General features: G+C 37.6%; 2 protein-coding genes across 2 annotated transcripts; one reads left to right on the top strand and one right to left on the bottom strand.

Moving 5' to 3' along the window:
* The first annotated feature begins 1,717 nt into the window (after positions 1-1,717).
* LOC138332067 (G patch domain-containing protein 3-like) lies at positions 1,718-16,887 on the top strand. The gene is made up of 5 exons (XM_069280016.1): positions 1,718-2,099; positions 5,086-5,633; positions 6,653-6,827; positions 13,433-13,793; positions 14,442-16,887. The coding sequence occupies exons 1-5, from the start codon at positions 1,745-1,747 to the stop codon at positions 14,638-14,640; spliced, it is 1,638 nt and encodes a 545-aa protein (XP_069136117.1). The 5' UTR covers positions 1,718-1,744; the 3' UTR covers positions 14,641-16,887.
* Positions 16,888-19,141: 2,254 nt separating this feature from the next.
* Positions 19,142-22,959, bottom strand: LOC138332068 (uncharacterized). Its single transcript, XM_069280017.1, has one exon. It carries the CDS (start codon positions 22,508-22,510, stop codon positions 20,462-20,464), a length of 2,049 nt encoding a protein of 682 aa, XP_069136118.1. The 5' UTR covers positions 22,511-22,959; the 3' UTR covers positions 19,142-20,461.
* Between the last annotated feature and the right edge of the window lie 4 nt (positions 22,960-22,963).

The following is a 22,963-nucleotide window of genomic DNA, read 5'->3' on the forward strand; positions in this document are numbered from 1 at the left end:
AATGATATCAAAAGGGTATAAATAGGAGTAGGTACAGCCCAGCTGAAGGCTATACATAAAAGTGTTAAATTGCTGATTTTCAGATGAATAATGGTAAAAGTACAATTAGTTTTAAGGAAAAAAATAATATTTCAATGGATGAGAAACCTTGTGGAAATACAATGTGTTATGTTCAGGACATTTTAAAGAAGCAATTTTCTAATATCAATGGTATGCAGGCAGGATACGGGTTATGCTCTGGCAATGTTACAGGCAATTTTACCTAATGTACAGCAACAGAAAAACGGGGTCAACTGTGGGGTTTTTGCAATCGCTAATTTACTAGAGTTTCGTTTCAATGGTTTTAAAGGTTATGAAGAGTTAAAATTCGACATAGATTGTATGAGACCGCATCTATGGATTTTTTAATTAAATTTCCAAAGATGAAGTTGAATAAAAAACACTTTAATATATTGACTCTTTGTAGAACTGCGTCACCGTCGCAGAGCTCGGAAACATTCTTACTTGAAGAATGGCTAAATGTTCTACATGTACTAGAAAAAGCTCGGGAACGGAGAGTTGTCTACCCTTAGCTCGGGCTCGGCTCGGGTAAACAGTGAGATCGGCGAGACAGGTCAACGAGGTTACAAAAAGCAGAATTCGTTATGAAATAATTTGATATTAATGTTGAAATTTATACTTATCAGACAAGCTATGTTTACTTGCTGTTTGGATTAAAACAATTCTTCTCAAAAAAGCATAAATTTAAAATAATTTGAGAAAATCGTAAAATGTCACGCTCCATTGCGGGCTACATGTTTTAGCCCCCTGAGAAGTTACAAAGGTCTATTTATGACATCTCCATTGATATTAGAATTGAAATAATCTACAAATGGTTCACTCCACTTCTCAGAGACCTTACATCATTTAATGCATCTAACATAATTTAAAAAAAATGCTTTCACTATATATCAAACCTCAATAATTGTAGAATATCTTCCAAATAAATACGCAACATTATATTGAAATTACAAATAAACAATATCATGAATAACTGATGTTTATTTCATACACGGACAAAGTTAATTATCTAATTATTTTTCATTTGAATTTAGTCAAGTTTTGTACTTAATGTCATTTAATTAAAATTCAAATATTAATATAACATATAAACTGCTATTACATTAATAACATTATACAATATTGTAATAATAACGTGTGCATTCTACACGTACAGTCATTAAAAAAGCTCGGGTCGGAGAGTTGTCTGCCCTTAGCTCGGGCTCGGCTCGGGTAAACAGTGAGATCGGCGAGACAGGTCAACGAGGTTACAAAAAAGCAGAATTCGTTATGAAATAATTTGATATTGATGTTGAAATTTATACCTTTATGACCAGCTATGTTTACTTGTTGTTTGGATTAAAACAATTCTTCACAAAAAAGCATAGATTTAAAATAATTTCGGAAAATCGTAAAATGTCACGCTCCATTGCGGGCTACATGGTTTAGCCCCCTGAAAAGTGATAAAGGTCGATTTATGAAATTCACAATAATTTCATGAAATATGAATTATATTTATAGATAACAAATACCTCAAAGATTCTTTGTGCCAAAAATTGTTTTAATACGTGCTATTTTGGAGGAGAAAAACGAAAATAACCAAAGCTCGGGCTCGGGTTTTAAAGCTCGGGCTCGGGGCGGGCTACATCCAAGAAGTTCCGAAAGTCAAGATCTTGATCAAACGTTTTAGTGACACAGATTCAAAATGGAGAACACAAACAACGAAAAGGATTCCATCTATGGAATTATCAACAACATTCCTTCCTCATACCATTCTTCGGACCTAAGAAACTACTTCTCCCAATTTTTAGAAACAAATGGGTTCAAATGTTTCCATTTTAAACATAGACCAGAGTCCAGAACAAGCGACAACCCTTCCTGTTCATGCTCTTATGAGGAACAACGTTCAGGAACGTTTTGCTGTGTTGTCAAAGTTGATGGAAATCGATTTCAAGAATTCATGAAAATGTACCACAAGAGACATTGGTTGGATCGGAATGGAGACGTCATGCCCGCTTTATGTTTTATATCTAGAATCAAAACATCTGAGCAGAATGACGGTAATTAATTTCCTATTTACAATTAAGAAACTAAACAGCTAAATGGACTTGTAATGTGTTCATAAACATTTGGTTTAAAAGTTTTTTTCGGTGTAACAGGGCAAGAGTACTGGTCCACTGCTCTACCACCTGAGCTAAAGGGAAATTCCCCATAGGCGCATGTAGCTAGATGGCGACCTTATAACTAGCCTATTTACAATTAAAACTAGCTACTGTTGTAGAGGAAAAGATATCACAGTCAGAAGGTGATATCTTTTCCGCTACGACAGCAGCTAAATTAAAACCTGCTACACTGGTTTAACATCGTGTAACAGGAGAGGAGAAAATGTAGAGGCCAGACCGGGGTTTGAACCTGTGAACTTTGAACACTAACCGTTTCCTTTACTTGATTGATCTACCCATGTACATATATGTGTAGCAGGTTGTAATTGTTTAGATATACATATATATATATATATATATATATATAGCGATACGGTCACCTTAGCTTCGCGCGAGGGGGAAGTTCCCTTTAGCTCAGTCGGTAGAGCGATGGACTAGTAAATCAGGGGTAGCGGGTTCAAGCCCTGCTGATGGTACACAACTCTCTACCCTGTTACACATGGGAGTTGAGAGTTATTTTGAGTAGCTTTATTTAATATAAGGGCATGCCAGGTTTGTAGGTGGGAGAAAGCCACTGACTAGGTGTCAATACCTGGCAACTGTGCATGCCAGCACATTGGATTCAAACTTGCGACCTATGAGGTTGATGACATAATAATACATGTATGTCGGGACATCTGAAGTACTTCATTACCACAGCCATATTCGGTTCATAAACAATAACATTATGATAACATTTCAACATCGCGGTGGCTGAGTGATTAAGATGTCATGACAAATTATTATAAAGTAGAGGGGCTTGAACCAACGGAACTGTCAGTAGAGTTTTAGTAGGTTTCTTTTGGAGATCCAATACCGGCAGACAACAAGGAAATAGTGGTGGCTTTTACATCTTTTATTGCCTGGTTTCGGAATCGGAATCCGGATCTAGACAGTCCCTATATGATATACAAATAACACTAATTCATACACAATCGAACACACCCAAAATGATGACAGTCTGACTCACACCTACAAAACTCTTATTTAGATTCAGGCAATTCACATATTTACAAAGTAAAATCATTATTCACTACCCTGTGTATGGCACAAGGGACGTTCATAAAAAATTTGCTTAGAAACGACGACAGGGCAAAGATGTTCGTCTTGTCTATTGAAAATCCAAATTAGAAGTGAATAAAGAAAATGAAGTAAGGTGGGAAAAGTAAAGAAAGTGTTAAAGCGCATGTCCAGGTCAAGAGGCCAATGTCCATAACATGTACATACACTGTATATACTATACATATAATGTCTAGTATACCTAATCAGGGCCTATACTATTACAACTTTATTCTACATATATATAACTCAAGTACACGTGATGAAATGGAAAGTAGACGTGAACTTACAGATGAATACAAACAAATACAAAACACTGACAAGTTCAATTAATATAATAAATTAATAACATATTAAATAACATAATAACATTCTGCATTTAACAGGGTGCCACATATGCATTATCACAAGCTCCCCATCTCTGGATCACAAATTCAAATCTCCTGTGAGGCGTTTTAGGTCACCTGAGACGAAGGTCTCAAGTGACCTATTCTAATCGCCTTTTGTCCGTCGTCCTGCGTCGTATGTCCATAAACAATTTACATTTTCGACTTCTTCTCCAAAACTGCAGAAGCAATTTCAATGAAATTTTGCACAAACCTTCTAAGGCATAAGGCCAATCAAAATTGTGAATTATATGGTCCCCACCCCCAGGGAGCTATGGGAGGGGCCAAAAGGGGTTAAATTGACTAAAATTTCAAAAATCTTCTTCTCAACTCACAGATGTGATGGAATTAAATACTCTTCATAGATAGAAAGGTCCTAAGGTCCTTTACAAAAATTGTGAATTATATGACCCTGGGGTCTCAGGTTTCCCCCTGGGGAGGGGGTTAAGTTTACTATAGTTTATATAGGGAAAACACATTTTTGAGTATTATTTGATCATTTGTAATAGGAAATGAGTCAAATATTGTCAGAATTATCAGTATGAGATGGCCATTGAATCTTATTAAACAATTTTCCATGACTGACCCCCAGGGGCCTTAGGGGCGGGGTCAAAATGAGTCAAATAGGCTATAATTTCAAAAATCTTCTTCTGAAATTCTGGAAATGGTAGAATCACATACTCTTCATAGATGGAAAGGTCTTGAGGTTCTTTACAAAAATTGTGAATTACATGACCCTGGGGTCTCACGTTTCCCCCTGGGGAGGGGGTCAAGTTTACTATAGTTTATATAGGGAAAACACATTTATGAGCAGATCTAGAGGGGTGGGGCCAAAAGGGGTCAAAATGGATAACATTTCAAAAATCTTTCTTCTGAATTCACAGAACCAAATAATCTTCATAGATTAAAAAGTCAAATTTATAAAATCATTGACTGACTATATTGTAAGGGCCTGATGGGCAAATATATAGTGTTTATATGCATGTCTCGTTCATTCTGTCTGAAATCAGGTGACCACTAAGGCCCATGGGCCTCTTGTTTGTTTTTCCAAATGATCTGGTTTACTTCCATCCATAAACCTAGCAATCGTTAAGTGACCCTGGTTGTTAATTTTATATTAAAGTAAACCAAATTGATATCAGAGCTGGTGACAGTCATATCCATTATGCAAATATATACACTGTAGTTCCTTAATTTTGTACAGTTTTGCAATGTACATCAAGGCATCATCAAAAACAACTTCCAAATCAGTATCTTAATTTCAATTATAAAATTATTATTGTACATTTGTATGTTACATATCCTGTAATTACACATGTATATATAGTAGTTGTACTGGATCCCATACCTAAATTGACTTGTGATTATTAAAGTATTAATACTGTTTTTATGCCATTTAGGTGAAAGCAACAAATACAAAACAAGAGCTGAACAGAAATGTGTTCCACATGACCGTCAGCAGTTCACCATTAGTGATCTAGAGAAAATGAAGGAGTTACATCCCCCTGATATTATGCCTAATGGCAATGTGGGGACACCAACCTCCATCTTCCTAGAATATATTAAACAATGTCGTCTCCCACCTGTCGTCATAAAAAAACTTGGACTGTCATTTCCAAAGACAAGATCAAGCAAAAAATATGGAAATGTGCCTTTTAATTACGCTGGAACAGTAGAAAAACTTGATGGTGAAAACTTGGAGGAGGAGGAAGTTCCAGAGGTAAAATCCTCAAAAGGTCATGAGATTCCAACAGAAAATAACCAGATCAATAGAGAGGATGTTGTTGGAGCAAAAGGTCAATCTACAGATTTGTCAGAGAGCATAAAAGATAATGCTGATTCACAAAAGAAAGGCTCCAAATTTAGACAGGACCCTGAGACAAAGAAAAGATATGGGTTAAAAATCGAGGAAAGCTTAATTGAAAATGAAGACAAAGATCTGGATGATGTAAGTTGGAATGAAGTACTACTCACAGTGGGTTGCATGGGAAATTTATCTTGACATATTCAATCTTAAACTTGTTTACCAGTACGATAAAAAAAGAGGATCTCTAAATCTGGTGGCTAAATTTAGTCTATACTGCCAAAAATTTAGAACCTTTTCTTCGGTCAATATGGTGTTATACTATAAGACTTTCATATGTGGATATGAAGGATATGGATATTCTACCCGAGGGTCACAAAATGTTGTAAAACCAGAGGCTTGCCGAGGGTTTTATAACATTTTACGATCCCGAGGGTAGAATATCCCTATTCTTCATATCAACGTATGAAAGAGTATTTTTCTCTCATATCTCAACGTTTTATTGCAATTTCACTACTATAATTTTTTGCCATTTTGAAATAAATTCGGAAAAAAAACACGACTACAAGTCATTTCTTCATACATGAAAATATGCGTGATATTTTCAATGCAAATCCTGTTGTTGTAAATCCATTCTACTTTCTGAAAAAAAAAATGTTAAAATTGCACATAGAAAATAGTAATTTTGTCGACGCTGTGACATCACGAGACTTTATTGCATAGGTACAATGTAGCCATGCAATACAGCTTCAGGCGACATGGGTATATTGCCCTGGACCAGCCAGTATTACACGTGTAGGTATGAGAGAATAACTTATACAACCTTTTCTAGTAAGAATACAGGCTTCACCAATAATGGTCCATATACATGCTGTATGGATAGATTCTGTAATATTAATAACAGAGTTGTCAGCTCTTGAGGCCAAGAGGGTATGAGAAAATTGTTAATTCAAATGCATCATTAGTTTGTGTGTGAAAATTATGTTGTTTATCATTAAACAATATGATACTTGTACATGTATTACTGTACGCTTGCAAACATATCGCATTAAAATCAATCCATGTACCTACAACCAAGGGGAGATAACTCTGTAATACCAAATAATATCAGTGTAGTACAGAAGCATACAACCTTACAAACATCTTTTATATTGTGTCTCCAGGACAACGATACATGTGAGGAGTGGGAGCGTCACGAAGCAATGTATGATGACCCATCCAATCAGGAGAGAAATTCAGAGCGTTTATTTGAGGAGGAGATTGAACTCAAGTGGGAAAAGGGTGGAAGTGGCCTAGTCTTTTACACTGATGCTCAATATTGGAAAGAGCAAGAAGGAGGTAGGTGTTTCTATAGAATTATCCTGGTCTTTATACTGATGTTCAGTATTGGACAGAGCAGGAAGGAGGTAGGTGTTTCTATAGAATTATCCTGGTCTTTATACTGATGTTCAGTATTGGACAGAGCAGGTCTTTATACTGATGTTCAGTATTGGACAGAGCAGGAAGGAGGTAGGTGTTTCTATAGAATTATCCTGGTCTTTATACTGATGTTCAGTATTGGACAGAGCAGGAAGGAGGTAGGTGTTTCTATAGAATTATCCTGGTCTTTATACTGATGTTCAGTATTGGACAGAGCAGGAAGGAGGTAGGTGTTTCTATAGAATTATCCTGGTCTTTATACTGATGTTCAGCATGGACAGAGCAGGAAGGAGGTAGGTGTTTCTATAGAATTATCCTGGTCTTTATACTGATGTTCAGCATGGACAGAGCAGGAAGGAGGTAGGTGTTTCTATAGACTAATAAGCCTGGTCTTTATACTGATGTTCAGTATTGGACAGAGCAGGAAGGAGGTAGGTGTTTCTATAGACTAAGCCTGGTCTTTATACTGATGTTCAGTATTGGACAGAGCAGGAAGGAGGTAGGTGTTTCTATAGAATAATCCTGGTCTTTATACTGATGTTCAGTATTGGACAGAGCAGAAGGAGGTAGTGTTTCTATAGATACCTGGTCTTTATACTGATGTTCAGTATTGGACAGAGCAGGAAGGAGGTAGGTGTTTCTATAGACTAAGCCTGGTCTTTATACTGATGTTCAGTATTGGACAGAGCAGGAAGGAGGTAGGTGTTTCTATAGACTAAGCCTGGTCTTTATACTGATGTTCAGTATTGGACAGAGCAGGAAGGAGGTAGGTGTTTCTATAGAATTATCCTGGTCTTTATACTGATGTTCAGTATTGGACAGAGCAGGAAGGAGGTAGGTGTTTCTATAGAATTATCCTGGTCTTTATACTGATGTTCAGTATTGGACAGAGCAGGAAGGAGGTAGGTGTTTCTATAGAATTATCCTGGTCTTTATACTGATGTTCAGTATTGGACAGAGCAGGAAGGAGGTAGGTGTTTCTATAGAATTATCCTGGTCTTTATACTGATGTTCAGTATTGGACAGAGCAGGAAGGAGGTAGGTGTTTCTATAGAATTATCCTGGTCTTTATACTGATGTTCAGTATTGGACAGAGCAGGAAGGAGGTAGGTGTTTCTATAGACTAATCCTGGTCTTTATACTGATGTTCAGTATTGGACAGAGCAGGAAGGAGGTAGGTGTTTCTATAGAATTATCCTGGTCTTTATACTGATGTTCAGTATTGGACAGAGCAGGAAGGAGGTAGGTGTTTCTATAGAATTATCCTGGTCTTTATACTGATGTTCAGTATTGGACAGAGCAGGAAGGAGGTAGGTGTTTCTATAGACTAAGCCTGGTCTTTATACTGATGTTCAGTATTGGACAGAGCAGGAAGGAGGTAGGTGTTTCTATAGAATTATCCTGGTCTTTATACTGATGTTCAGTATTGGACAGAGCAGGAAGGAGGTAGGTGTTTCTATAGAATTATCCTGGTCTTTATACTGATGTTCAGTATTGGACAGAGCAGGAAGGAGGTAGGTGTTTCTATAGAATTATCCTGGTCTTTATACTGATGTTCAGTATTGGACAGAGCAGGAAGGAGGTAGGTGTTTCTATAGACTAAGCCTGGTCTTTATACTGATGTTCAGTATTGGACAGAGCAGGAAGGAGGTAGGTGTTTCTATAGACTAAGCCTGGTCTTTATACTGATGTTCAGTATTGGACAGAGCAGGAAGGAGGTAGGTGTTTCTATAGAATGATCCTGGTCTTTATACTGATGTTCAGTATTGGACAGAGCAGGAAGGAGGTAGGTGTTTCTATAGAATTATCCTGGTCTTTATACTGATGTTCAGTATTGGACAGAGCAGGAAGGAGGTAGGTGTTTCTATAGACTAGCCTGGTCTTTATACTGATGTTCAGTATTGGACAGAGCAGGAAGGAGGTAGGTGTTTCTATAGACTAAGCCTGGTCTTTATACTGATGTTCAGTATTGGACAGAGCAGGAAGGAGGTAGGTGTTTCTATAGAATGATCCTGGTCTTTATACTGATGTTCAGTATTGGACAGAGCAGGAAGGAGGTAGGTGTTTCTATAGAATTATCCTGGTCTTTATACTGATGTTCAGTATTGGACAGAGCAGGAAGGAGGTAGGTGTTTCTATAGAATTATCCTGGTCTTTATACTGATGTTCAGTATTGGACAGAGCAGGAAGGAGGTAGGTGTTTCTATAGAATGAATTATCCTGGTCTTTATACTGATGTTCAGTATTGGACAGAGCAGGAAGGAGGTAGGTGTTTCTATAGAATTATCCTGGTCTTTATACTGATGTTCAGTATTGGACAGAGCAGGAAGGAGGTAGGTGTTTCTATAGAATTATCCTGGTCTTTATACTGATGTTCAGTATTGGACAGAGCAGGAAGGAGGTAGGTGTTTCTATAGACTAAGCCTGGTCTTTATACTGATGTTCAGTATTGGACAGAGCAGGAAGGAGGTAGGTGTTTCTATAGACTAAGCCTGGTCTTTATACTGATGTTCAGTATTGGACAGAGCAGGAAGGAGGTAGGTGTTTCTATAGAATGATCCTGGTCTTTATACTGATGTTCAGTATTGGACAGAGCAGGAAGGAGGTAGGTGTTTCTATAGAATTATCCTGGTCTTTATACTGATGTTCAGTATTGGACAGAGCAGGAAGGAGGTAGGTGTTTCTATAGACTAAGCCTGGTCTTTATACTGATGTTCAGTATTGGACAGAGCAGGAAGGAGGTAGGTGTTTCTATAGACTAAGCCTGGTCTTTATACTGATGTTCAGTATTGGACAGAGCAGGAAGGAGGTAGGTGTTTCTATAGAATTATCCTGGTCTTTATACTGATGTTCAGTATTGGACAGAGCAGGAAGGAGGTAGGTGTTTCTATAGAATTATCCTGGTCTTTATACTGATGTTCAGTATTGGACAGAGCAGGAAGGAGGTAGGTGTTTCTATAGACTAAGCCTGGTCTTTATACTGATGTTCAGTATTGGACAGAGCAGGAAGGAGGTAGGTGTTTCTATAGAATGATCCTGGTCTTTATACTGATGTTCAGTATTGGACAGAGCAGGAAGGAGGTAGGTGTTTCTATAGACTAAGCCTGGTCTTTATACTGATGTTCAGTATTGGACAGAGCAGGAAGGAGGTAGGTGTTTCTATAGACTAAGCCTGGTCTTTATACTGATGTTCAGTATTGGACAGAGCAGGAAGGAGGTAGGTGTTTCTATAGACTAAGCCTGGCTTTATACTGATGTTCAGTATTGGACAGAGCAGGAAGGAGGTAGGTGTTTCTATAGACTAAGCCTGGTCTTTATACTGATGTTCAGTATTGGACAGAGCAGGAAGGAGGTAGGTGTTTCTATAGACTAAGCCTGGTCTTTATACTGATGTTCAGTATTGGACAGAGCAGGAAGGAGGTAGGTGTTTCTATAGACTAAGCCTGGTCTTTATACTGATGTTCAGTATTGGACAGAGCAGGAAGGAGGTAGGTGTTTCTATAGAATATCCTGGTCTTTATACTGATGTTCAGTATTGGACAGAGCAGGAAGGAGGTAGGTGTTTCTATAGAATTATCCTGGTCTTTATACTGATGTTCAGTATTGGACAGAGCAGGAAGGAGGTAGGTGTTTCTATAGAATATCCTGGTCTTTATACTGATGTTCAGTATTGGACAGAGCAGGAAGGAGGTAGGTGTTTCTATAGAATGATCCTGGTCTTTATACTGATGTTCAGTATTGGACAGAGCAGGAAGGAGGTAGGTGTTTCTATAGACTAAGCCTGGTCTTTATACTGATGTTCAGTATTGGACAGAGCAGGAAGGAGGTAGGTGTTTCTATAGACTAAGCCTGGTCTTTATACTGATGTTCAGTATTGGACAGAGCAGGAAGGAGGTAGGTGTTTCTATAGACTGATCCTGGTCTTTATACTGATGTTCAGTATTGGACAGAGCAGGAAGGAGGTAGGTGTTTCTATAGAATTATCCTGGTCTTTATACTGATGTTCAGTATTGGACAGAGCAGGAAGGAGGTAGGTGTTTCTATAGAATGATCCTGGTCTTTATACTGATGTTCAGTATTGGACAGAGCAGGAAGGAGGTAGGTGTTTCTATAGAATGATCCTGGTCTTTATACTGATGTTCAGTATTGGACAGAGCAGGAAGGAGGTAGGTGTTTTCTATAGAATGATCCTGGTCTTTATACTGATGTTCAGTATTGGACAGAGCAGGAAGGAGGTAGGTGTTTCTATAGAATTATCCTGGTCTTTATACTGATGTTCAGTATTGGACAGAGCAGGAAGGAGGTAGGTGTTTCTATAAACTAAGCCTGGTCTTTATACTGATGTTCAGTATTGGACAGAGCAGGAAGGAGGTAGGTGTTTCTATAGACTAAGCCTGGTCTTTATACTGATGTTCAGATTGGACAGAGCAGAGGCAAGCGCTTTATACTGATGTTCAGTATTGGACAGAGAGGAAGGAGGTAGGTGTTTCTATAGACTAAGCCTGGTCTTTATACTGATGTTCAGTATTGGACAGAGCAGGAAGGAGGTAGGTGTTTCTATAGACTAAGCCTGGTCTTTATACTGATGTTCAGTATTGGACAGAGCAGGAAGGAGGTAGGTGTTTCTATAGACTAAGCCTGGTCTTTATACTGATGTTCAGTATTGGACAGAGCAGGAAGGAGGTAGGTGTTTCTATAGAATGATCCTGGTCTTTATACTGATGTTCAGTATTGGACAGAGCAGGAAGGAGGTAGGTGTTTCTATAGACTAAGCCTGGTCTTTATACTGATGTTCAGTATTGGACAGAGCAGGAAGGAGGTAGGTGTTTCTATAGAATTATCCTGGTCTTTATACTGATGTTCAGCATGGACAGAGCAGCTTTATACTGATGTTCAGTATTGGACAGAGCAGAATTAGGTAGGTGTTTCTATAGAAGTGGGCTAGACAGAGATATTCATGTGGGTCATTGTAAAATAATTTATCATTATAGTTACATGAACATGAGGACCTACCTAGTAGTCTTTGGTTCAGCAAGTGGCCATCTAGAATTTTGATGATCTTAATGGGGGAAAAAAATAGTAGAAGAAAGGGGAAGCATTCATCTTCCATTTGACGGTTTAACATCAATATTTTCGTGCCGTTTGTCATGATAGGTAATGGCCTTACAATTAAGTGTTGATGTCACAATTTTTCATTAGAGTCTTGTTTGCAAACTATGAATCTGCAATAGCAGCAGATTCTCACAAAAATTTGCAGACAAAAGTTATTTCATACCCTGATGAAATTAAAAAGATTGTGACATTAATGCTGATTATTAATTTTTAATTCAAAACGCCTTTTGCCGTCTTCCATCGTCCGTCCGTTCGTCCTTCCATCCGTCTGTCCGTTAACAATTCTTGTTACTGCTATTTCACAGAAAGTACCAAGAGATCTTTTTCAAATTTCATATGAAGGTTCCCTTAGGGCCCTAGGGGATTGATCCGTCAACAAGATGGCTGACCGGCCGCCATCTTGCATTTTGATAGTTAAAGTTTGTTGCCACTATTTCGCAGAAAGTACTGAAGGGATCTTTCTCAAATTTCATATGTAGGTTCTCCTAGGGCCCTAGTTGTGCATATTGCATATTGGGACTGATTGGTGAACAAGATGGCCGACCGGCCGCCATCTTGCATTTTGATAGTTAAAGTTTGTTGCCACTATTTCTTAGAAAGTACTGAAGGGATCTTTCTCAAATTTCATATGTAGGTTTCCATAGGACCCTAGTTGTGCATATTGCATTTTGGGACTGATTGGTGAACAAGATGGCCGACCGGCCGCCATATTGGTTTTGATAGTTAAAGTTTGTTACCTTTATTTCTCAGAAAGTACTGAAGGGATCATTCTCAAATTTCATATGTAGGTTCTCCTACGGTCCTAGTTGTGCATATTGCATTTTGTGACCGATTGGTCAACAAGATGGCCGCCAGGCAGCCATCTTGGATTTTGATTCTTAAAGTCTTTTATAGCTATTTCTCAGAAAGCACTGAATGGATCTGTCTCAAATTTCAGATGTAGGTTCCCCTAGGGCGCAAGTTGTGCATATTGTGTTTTGTGACCGATTGGTCAACAAGATGGCCGCTAGACAGCCATCTTGGATTTTGATAGTTAAAGTTTGTTATCGCTATTTCTCAAAAAGTACTGAGTGAAGTATCTGTCTCAAATTTCATGTGTAGGTTCCCCTAGGGCCCTAGTTGTGCATAATACCTTTTTGGACTGATCGGTCAACAAGATGGCCAACCGGCCGCCATCTTGGATTTCAAAGTTGAAGTTTGTTACCACTATTTAGTACTTAAGCGATCTGTCTGAAATTTTATGTGTGGTATGTTTGAAAAAGTTTGAAAAGCAGGGAAAAGGTCCCTCGTTCCATTGTCAAACGCAGATCATTCTTTGGTGGGTGCCAAGAACCCTCTGGTTTAGACTACTTGATAAAAGGAAAATATGTTTAAATATACGAAATGTTATCTATTGTGTTTTGTGTTTACAGATTTTGATGAACAGACGACAGACGATTTAGACGTGGATATGAGTATATATTATGAAGAGGGAGTCGGTGATAAAGATGCACGGGATTATGTCACAATGCGACAAGAGACACGGCGACGTGATGGTGTTGAAGACACAGACAGGTTTAGTGCAGGCATTGCCAAGAAAAGACATTCCAATTCTAAATATAGTATCAAGGCACCAAAAATTGGAAAGTTTGAGCGACACACTAAAGGATTTGGACGGAAAATTCTAACAAAACAAGGTTGGAGTGAAGGTCAAGGCCTCGGATCAACTGTAATCGGGATCGCTGAGGCTCTTGAATCAGAAGGTCAAGGACCTAAAGACAAAGCAGGATTTGGGTAAGAATTTTTAGAAAAAATATAACTTTATACAAAACAATATGTTGTAAATGCTGCCATTTTTTTCCAAAGAGCAGTATCTTGGTATACATATTATAATACCTAGATCAAAGAATTTAATTAGCATTATCAACAATTCTATTCAAATGTTTGATTCAAATGACATATATATAAAACTTAATTATTTTTATGCATTCTAGGACAGTTTCTATACTATCTTTAAGAATTTGTGTTTTTGTAATATTTGATGCATGGACCGGTCCACTGACAATTTCAGTCATTTAGAGCAAAAAATCACCACTTATATATAAGATTTACAAAACTCACCACTTTTATAAGAGTCTGTCCCATCAGACATACATATATACTTAGTGTTTTCTGCTCCCGGTTTCATTCTTTGAGTTTGCCATGTTTATTGATGCCATATAATGCAAGGTCATATAATCACTGTAATCTCATAAAAAGGCCTTCCTACCCAGACGCTTGTGCTATTACCCTTAACAGGCCTATCTGTGACAGGATGATATGAGAGAATATGTTATCAAAGTAAAAAAAAATGTTTCAAGTTAATATTATTGAATTGAACATCGTCAGTTTAAATAAACAAAGGAGGTAACTTCTTACATTTTCGTTAAATTCTGTTAACAGATACAGAGGAGAGAAATTGTTGAAAACGAAGGATTTGAAGCATAAAAAGCCACAAACTGAGAGACTGATTACAACAAAGTATGACGATCCGGCGGAAACAGACCCTGTGGAGCCATTGCTTAGGAGAAATAATCACTATCATATTTCACACCGTCACAGCCATCAAGTCGCCTTCACTGCAGCACAGTGTCCAGAGTGAGGCAGTGTACAAACTGACGTCATTAAATCAACACAGGCTCTTTGGATGAACACAGAAAAATAATTTTCGATTTGTAGATATCATCTTTTTTTGAGTAAAATTAACAAGTTTACTTTGAAAAATAGAAACAATGACATATTTGCAGAAGGAAAAGGAACCAATAAACTATATTACCTGATATGAGTCTCCATAAAATTTACTGACTCGGGACATTAATTTGATATTAATGTTGTATCACTATACCATATTCGCTGTAATTAGCACTACTCCCCCAATAAATACCCCTCTCCTTTTGTTAAAGAAGAGTTAAACATTCCCTATCCATGAATTTTAACAATTTTTGATACAACATGTAGCGCTTGTATTATAGCTATCTGGTATACTATATGTGTAGGACTTGTCCTACAATGACATCTAGTGGTGACCTCAATCTTGAACCATTTTATTCATAAACTTTCATTCATAAATTCCCTATTCATCAAATAAAATTCCTTTGGACCAATCAGAGGGTGGCCTTTCAATTAATGCATTACCTGTAAAGCAGTCATAGGAAGACTGCCTTCTGATTGGTAGAATACACACTGTGTATAGAATATACAGACTATGTATAATACACAGCCTTATACCAGTACTCCCTGACTGTTGTCTGTGTATACACATAATCTATGCATACTGGTGACTCCTCTGTTTACTTACATAATCTCTGTTAATGATAATTCCAATTGGACTTAATATCTAAGGCTTAATCAGAAGTTCTTTCTGTGTACATAAAATAATGTTTTAAAATAATTGTTGAAAACAGATTTGAGGTAAATTTTGGCAATATAATTTATAACGCTGCCCTCATGTGTGCATGGTTTTACCTAAATAAGTGTATGTGAAACACACTACTTACAAGACGTCAAATTCACAATCTGTGAACTTGCCATATAAATTCCCTTCAGAAAGACCTTCATATGTATTATGTAAAAAAATAATACCTCGATGAGAACTTGATATTTTATGTGGTTCAGTTTTATTGCCTTGTAGGTAAGTGATATCAAACAAGTAAGATAAAATGCAAACAAATGTTTAATAATGGTTTGCATACTGTAATCATTACTTTGCTCCATTAGCAGTAATAGGCACCAATTGTAGCTCTAAAGATGACACCATTATCTGTCTAAAAGTCTTTTGAGCTACAATATCAAAGCACAACCCTGATCATGTGTTATGATAGAACGAATATACGTACTCGGCGGGGTACGAATTGGTCCCTATGTGTCGTAGTGGAGAACTGCCTCCGTAATCACTTGGCACAGTTTTCTATACTTTTTTGTAGGTTTCCAATTATTTTATGCGTATACATGCATTTACATATTATTTTTGTCAAAAATAAACGTAACTACTATTTTTAACATCTACCGTACCGCTCACACGACGTCAAATTCACAATATCTGGACTTGCCCTATAAATTCACTTCAGAAACACCTTCATATGTGTTATGTAAAAAAAATAATGCCTCAATGAGTATTTGATAATTTATGTTGTTCAGTTTCATTGCCTAGTAGGTAAGCGATATCGAACAAGTAAGATAAAATGCAAACAAACGTTTTGTAATAGTTTGCATAATCATTACTTTGCTCCATTAGCAGTAATAGGCACCAATAGTAGCTCTAAAGATGACACCATTATCAGTCTAAAAATCTTTTGAGCTACAATATCAAAGCACAACCCTGATCATGTGTTATGATAATTATGATCACTTTAGTGACGGGTCCAAAGGTTCCTTGTTTATTATCATGATCACCATAGTAACACTTATTAACTCATAACAGAAAACAATACTTTGATAATAGTGTATTTATTACAATACAGATATCAACAAGATCCTAACTTGACAATTCGTAGTTCCTTGTGCATACATCTACCTTTGTCGAACTCACACCTGCAATAAGAACATACAGTTAAGTATTTTATGAGAAAAAAACGTGTATTTGCACTTATTTTTCCGTTTTCCAACCTTAGCATATTTCATAAAGTTTACCTGAACCAAATGACCAGTGAGCTGATATATCTGAGGCCTGCAGGGAGGAGCCAAAAATAGTGTTATCATGATGTTCTAAATTGATTTCAACCAAAGGCCACTCAGTGATAAGCAAAATATTTTGTATGAAGATACCTTAGGGTCAGCTGTATATTGTATGCTGCTAAAGAGTCAAAATTCACATTTTCACTGTTTAAGTTCTAATTGATTAAATATTAGAATAGAGACAATATTTTTTGCAGTTTTTGCCTTCAAATCATGAGTTTGTCAAGTTCAATTCAGAAAAATTCAGATGTAGGTCACAGTGACCTAGTTAAGTACAACATTTGTTCTATTTTACCATTAAAACTTTATAAATATTTTTGCTGAAAACTAAGATTTTTCAATAATGAAAAGAATGGGATGACTGGTTTGCCCTTTGGAAGTATAATGTAATATGGCAGGTGTGTTTTTTCTGTGTCTTTGACAGCATGTTTAAGATAAATAGCACTACAGGAAATGGCAACAGTTCCACTAATGCATATATTACAACATCAACAAACTACAGTCCCTCACGCACAAGTGGGACACTCTAGAATATGTATCTCTATTAATTCCAGTCATTTTACTAGTGGGACACGTTTGCCTGAAAATGAGGGTGGCTATTTTCACGAGGACCCGCTGTCATTTAAAGCCAGCTGACTCATTTAGTGCTGTAGGCTCATAAGATGCTGGAAACGATAATATCACGAGAAAAAATGACAAAAAAAAAAAAAAAAAAAAAAATCGTCACAAAAATAATAAAGCTTACCGTGATACATCATGAAAAGTTGTGTTTATAATACGTTTCAATTGCGATAAGAAATCCCCGTCTTTGTCTTTTCAAGAAGAAAAAATGTCTTGGGTGATATAGTTTAGAACGATTATACGTACCCGGCCTACTATACCTTTCGGCCGGGTACGAATTGGTCCATATATGTATATGTGTCCTAGTGGAGGACTGCCTCAGAAAATCATTGGGCACAATTTTCTGTACGTTTTTGTAGGTTTCTAAAGACGACACCATTTTCTGTCTAAAAGTCTTTTGAATTACAAATAATTGAATTGTAAATAACTGGTCGGTTTAACATTCAATAAACGGCAGATACATATATACATGTATATCAGTATAACTGCTACATTTTATTACACTTAAAAACATCCCCAATACACACCTGTTTAAAGTCTTTATGGACCCTAAAGATTTCAACGAATAGCTACAGGCGAGCCTTTAAAGATGTTCAGCTTATTAGTTTTGTCTTTGGCAGATGAATGAAACCAACCTCCTTGTAGTTAAACTACTGTATAATTGGTTATTTTCGCGGGGATGTTTCGCGGAATATTGCCATGGTCGCGAAGTTTTGACCCATAAAATCATTTATTATTGGTCGAATTTTATATATGTCTGAAGTCAAATCGCGAAATTTGATTCGTTAAAATTTGATTTTCTATCTTTCGACCAAATCGTGAAAAAAATCACCCACGGAAATAACCGCTGCATACAACATGTAACGGTATACGTGTACAGCTATAAACCCAGTTTTGTTATATATTCAACATTGTGCGATTTATTTTACTTCCACATTTTTAATGCTATTTAAAAAAAGGAGTTAATTTTCAAAAGTTCCAAAGTTTATTTCCTGTAATTAATCATTCATTTTCGAATTTCCGTAAGACCTCTATCCGCAATGTGGCCGGATTGAACTCATGCTCTTCTGTTTGCATTTGTGTCGAGTCCTCGTAACACCTGAGAGCCCTGCGTATGTCCCAGATAGCTGTGTAACAGATCCCCAGGAGGTTGTGTACTATCCAGTATTTATGACCCCCTTGAAAGGGATCATCCTTCAGGACTATCAGATTCCGTAACGCTGTAGCACGCCCTGGTATGTCTCCTAACTCATGGCAACACAAGAAGGACAAAAACACAGCGTACGGTAGCGGAGGAATGTCCAGTCTTTTGAACTGCACAGATATCTCTGGTTGAAGTTCGGGAAGACAGAAGTTGTTTTGTCCATATTCAAAGGAAATATATGAAGTGAACAAATTCTGCAGCTTGTTGATTGGAGTGCCGCCTGGGAAACCGTATACTTGAGCGTACATGACTCTCTGTTCTGATGTCATCGAGTTTGTATCGTGAAGGAAGTATGCTGCCAGTCTCATCGTCTGTCTGGAGATCTCCAGGGATTTGGTAAAATTCCCAACCCTGAAGTAGAACGTCGCCAAATACAGCAGTTCCGTCCCCACTGACGCCCGGGGGATTATAAAGCGTTTCGACCTCTTTAGGTTCTGGTACCTATTCTTGTTGCCTGTAGCGGCTGTGTGATCGTGGAACACCTGATCTATTGCCCAATTGTACAAGAGATGTACGCCGTAATAATACGTTAGAATCTCCTCGTATTCCGATTCAGATTTTGATAATAAGTTGAACAACCTAGTTAAGTACAACATTTGTTCTATTTTACCATTAAAACTTTATAAAATGCTGAAAACTAAGATTTTTCAAAATGAAAAGAATGGGATGACTGGTTTGCCCTTTGGAAGTATAATGTAATATGGCAGGTGTGTTTTTTTCTGTGTCTTTGACAGCATGTTTAAGATAAATAGCACTACAGGAAATGGCAACAGTTCCACTAATGCATATATTACAACATCAACAAACTACAGTCCCTCACGCACAAGTGGGACACTCTAGAATATGTATCTCTATTAATTCCAGTCATTTTACTAGTGGGACACGTTTGCCTGAAAATGAGGGTGGCTATTTTCACGAGACCCGGCTGTCATTTAAAGCAAGCTGACTCATTTAGTGCTGTAGGCTCATAAGATGCTGGAAACGATAATATCACGAAAAAAAAAGAAAAAAAAAAAAAAAAAAAATCGTCACAAAAATAATAAAGCTTACCGTGGTACATGAAAAGTTGTGTTTATAATACGTTTCAACTGAGATAAGAAATCCCCGTCTTTGTCTTTTCAAGAAGAAAAAAATGTCTTGGGTGATATAGTTTAGAACGATTATACGTACCCGGCCTACTATACCTTTCGGCCGGGTACGAATTGGTCCATATATGTGTCCTAGTGGAGGACTGCCTCAGAAAATCATTGGGCACAATTTTCTATACGTTTTTGTAGGTTTCTAAAGACGACACCATTTTCTGCCTAAAAGTCTTTTGAATTACAAATAATTGAATTGTAAATAACTGGTCGGTTTAACATTCAATAAACGGCAGATACATATATACATGTATATCAGTATAACTGCTACATTTTATTACACTTAAAAACATCCCCAATACAAACATGTTTAAAGTGTTTATGGACCGCTAAAGATTTCAACGAATAGCTACAGGCGAGCCTTTAAAGATGTTCAGCTTATTAGTTTTGTCTTTGGCAGATGAATGAAACCAACCTCCTTGTAGTTAAACTACTGTATAATTGGTTATTTTCGCGGGGATGTTTCGCGGAATATTGCCATGGTCGCGAAATTTTGACCCATAAAATCATTTATTATTGGTCGAATTTAATATATGTCTGAAGCCAAATCGCGAAATTTGATTCGTTAAAATTTGATTTTCTATCTTTCGACCAAATCGTGAAAAAAAATCACCCACGGAAATAACCGCTGCATACAACATGTAACGGTATACGTGTACAGCTATAAACCCAGTTTTGTTATATATTCTACATTGTTGCGATTTATTTTACTTCCACATTTTTAATGCTATTTAAAAAAAAAGAGTTAATTTTCAAAAGTTCCAAAGTTTATTTCCTGTAATTAATCATTCATTTTCGAATTTCCGTAAGACCTCTATCCGCAATGTGGCCGGATTGAACTCATGCTCTTCTGTTTGCATTTGTGTCGAGTCCTCGTAACACCTGAGAGCCCTGCGTATGTCCCAGATAGCTGTGTAACAGATCCCCAGGAGGTTGTGTACTATCCAGTATTTATGACCCCCTTGAAAGGGATCATCCTTCAGGACTATCAGATTCCGTAACGCTGTAGCACGCCCTGGTATGTCTCCTAACTCATGGCAACACAAGAAGGACAAAAACACAGCGTACGGTAGCGGAGGAATGTCCAGTCTTTTGAACTGCACAGATATCTCTGGTTGAAGTTCGGGAAGACAGAAGTTGTTTTGTCCATATTCAAAGGAAATATATGAAGTGAACAAATTCTGCAGCTTGTTGATTGAAGTGCCGCCTGGGAAACCGTATACTTGAGCGTACATGACTCTCTGTTCTGATGTCATCGAGTTTGTATCGTGAAGGAAGTATGCTGCCAGTCTCATCGTCTGTCTGGAGATCTCCAGGGATCTAGTAAAATTCCCAACCCTGAAGTAGAACGTCGCCAAATACAGCAGTTCCGTCCCCACTGACGCCCGGGGGATTATAAAGCGTTTCGACCTCTTTAGGTTCTGGTACCTATTCTTGTTGCCTGTAGCGGCTGTGTGGTCGTGGAACACCTGATCTATTGCCCAATTGTACAAGAGATGTACGCCGTAATAATACGTTAGAATCTCCTCGTATTCCGATTCAGATTTTGATAATAAGTTGAACATTCCCACAATCGTCTTGAAAGACGTCCTAGTTGGATAATGTAAAGTTCGCAAATGTTGCAGAATGGACAAATCGCGTCTGATGACGATATCGATCACTGGTTCAGACTGCAGAAGCTGATCTTGTATGTGTGGTTGGCAAATATACATCACTAATGAAAGTCCTTGTTCAAGGCGAAGACACCCCCACTTCGAATTCAGGTAGTCGTTCAAAATTACCAGCAACCTCTGTTGATTTTGACCATGTATCTTCCGTTGAAATAGGTTGTTGGCTGGGATAAAATAATGTGGGCAGTATTTTGTCTTGACCCATGCAATAAGAATATTGAAGCAAAACCAAAAGCAAACATACAAGTTTTTGTCCCGCCATAATAGTTCATCGGAACTTTCTATTGCATGAAACAGGAGTGTTTTCAGGAAATACGAGCATAATATATCTTCATCACCTAAGTCTGTTTTGAGTGCAACTTTCACCTGCCTCAAGAAATGTTTCAGTAAAAAGTAAACTTTGAATTGAACGTGATTGAAAGAATGAACAAGCATCCTCTCTGCTGATACAAATGAAATCATCCACTGTAGCAGCGTATCACCAGAGCAGTTATCTCCCTTTGGAACAATATGGCAGCCATTTCGAACTATCCTATCTATAAGACTTTGGCGTGGCCAGCCAGACAATCGTACTCGGGATGTCCATTCATTCGCCTCTTCAGGCCAACTACTGCATGCGAACGAATACACTAGATCCACGCTTAGTGAAGAAGACGCTGTAGAACAGCTTGGACCACTTGATTTAAAAACATCACCTAAGTGTCGATTCAAAGTTGTTATAAATTGCTCTCGATATATATCACTTGATACATACATCATATTTCCACTCTGGACAAGTGAATTCATTAACGAAGGTCTCTGGATTCCGTCCAGTTGGTCGTCTGCGAGGACTAGACTGACATATCCAGGACGACATCCAGCAGCCTCTACCATGTACAGTACTGTCTGACCACTGGCACGTGGGGGTAGAGATTGACCACGATCCAGTACGGTAACAGATGTGTCGATCAACATTCTGTCGTGGTCAGAATCGGGGAGATAAAACCCTTCAGCGCGACTCCCACCGTAAAATCTGTGTACAAAGTTATCTCCAAACTGGAACGCTTGCTCCATCACTAGCTGTGTGGTTCGTCTGATATTCACTTCATCTGCTGTCCCGGTACCAGTCCTGTCCAGGGATCTAGATATCAGAACTGACATTCGCTCCTTCTGCCTGAAGTCCATCTCGAACTTAATCTGTGACAATGGATCAAAGAAGTAATATCAACGGTTTTAATCAAGGTAACGCTTGATAAATAACAAACACACATATAACCAATAATCTTCATTTGAGTAGAATCTATTTCGTTGAAAATAAACGATTCAAAAATACGTCAGGTTATTTAAAACTGATTTTGAAAAAAATTAATACCACTTACAATGATGGAATATAAAGAGGAAAGTCAACTATGAATGATGTACCGTTTTAAATATAACGAACAATACAATATATCATAGGAAATGGATAACAAATTTATTTCATTAAAGTGTTCTATGGTGAAAATAGACTAGAGTACAATGGATAGTCAGCTGTTGACTATAATATAGACATTTGCTATTAGGAATTTACTTAGAATGCCAAGTAATATCCTAGTAAAGATGGCATGGTTTGGAATAGAACACCGAAGTGGATAGTCT

Source organism: Argopecten irradians, chromosome 9 (assembly GCF_041381155.1).
Source record: "Argopecten irradians isolate NY chromosome 9, Ai_NY, whole genome shotgun sequence".
Lineage (NCBI taxonomy): Eukaryota > Metazoa > Mollusca > Bivalvia > Pectinida > Pectinidae > Argopecten > Argopecten irradians.